Source organism: Eimeria mitis, genomic scaffold, assembly GCF_000499745.2.
Source record: "Eimeria mitis Houghton genomic scaffold, Emh_scaff2014, whole genome shotgun sequence".
Taxonomy (NCBI): domain Eukaryota; phylum Apicomplexa; class Conoidasida; order Eucoccidiorida; family Eimeriidae; genus Eimeria; species Eimeria mitis.
In genome coordinates this window covers 712-1,697 of record NW_013570337.1, presented here as the reverse complement: position 1 = coordinate 1,697, position 986 = coordinate 712, and the positions used below count along the sequence as shown (strand labels likewise).

At 60.2% G+C, this 986-nt stretch overlaps 1 protein-coding gene across 1 annotated transcript in view; it reads left to right on the top strand.

The window, feature by feature from the left end:
• EMH_0047340 (uncharacterized protein) overlaps positions 1-986 on the top strand; it is a gene marked incomplete at both ends in the record, with an annotated part of 4,067 nt that overhangs the window by 2,842 nt on the left and 239 nt on the right. Inside the window, 2 exons of the mRNA XM_013496270.1 lie at positions 3-97; positions 241-986. Of these exons, the coding sequence (XP_013351724.1) occupies positions 3-97; positions 241-986 (841 nt within the window). The remainder of the gene's footprint in view (positions 1-2; positions 98-240) is intronic.

Here is a 986-nt window from a genome sequence, read left to right as displayed (position 1 = left end):
GCAGCAGCAACCGCAGCAGCAGCAGCAACCACAGCAGCAGCAGCAACCGCAACAGCAGCAGCAAGCCCCCTTTGAACCCTTTCCAGTTTCCACACCTGTCTATGAGCAGCAGCAGCAACAGCAGCAGCAACAGCTGCAGCAACAGCAGCAGCAACAGCAGCAGCAGAAGCAGCAGCAGCAGCATGTGCTGCCGCTGCACGGCGAGGTTCCGCTGCAGGTGGCATCGAATGCTACAGACAGCTACGTTGCTTCTGCTGCTCCTCCTTGGGTGTATCCCGTGCAGCAGCAGCAGCAGCAGCAGCAGCAGCAGCAGCAGCAGCAGGTGGTAGCAGGAGTCCCACTGCCTCTCAACTCAACTGACTACTACCTGCTGCAGCAGCAGCAGCAGCTGCCGCAGCAGCAGCAGCTTCATCACCCTCCAACTGGCCGGCAGGCAGAGAGGCAGCAGCAGCAGCAGCAGCAGCAGCAGCAGCAGCAGCAGCCAGGGACGCAGCAGCTTATGATGTCTACTGAAGCACTGCAGCAGCAGCTGCAGCAGCAGCAAGTGCTGCTCAAGTATCAACAGGAGCTTTTAGAAGCGCAGCAACAGCAGCTGTGGCAGCAGCAGCAGCACCAGCAGATGCTGATGCAGCAGCAGCAGCAGCAGCAGCAGCAGCAGCAGCAGCAGCATATCAGGGCCCCCCGTGTGCGCCCTTTTTCTTATAACGCAGCAGCAGTAACCCCCGGTATCTTCGCGGGGCCCCCAGACCCGCTGCTAGTAACCATACGTCCAGGGGTGTCTCGCCGTGCTGCTGCTGCTGCTGCTGCTGCTGTTGCTGCTGTTGATGCTGCTGCAGACGCTGCTCTTGCTGCACCAGATGCAGCAGCAACTGAGAAGGATGTGGACATCTCCACTGCTGCTGCAGCGCAACTGCAGCAACAAACACGACAGCAGCACGAACAGCAGCAGCAGGAACTGGAGCAGCAGCAGGAGCAGCAGCAACAGG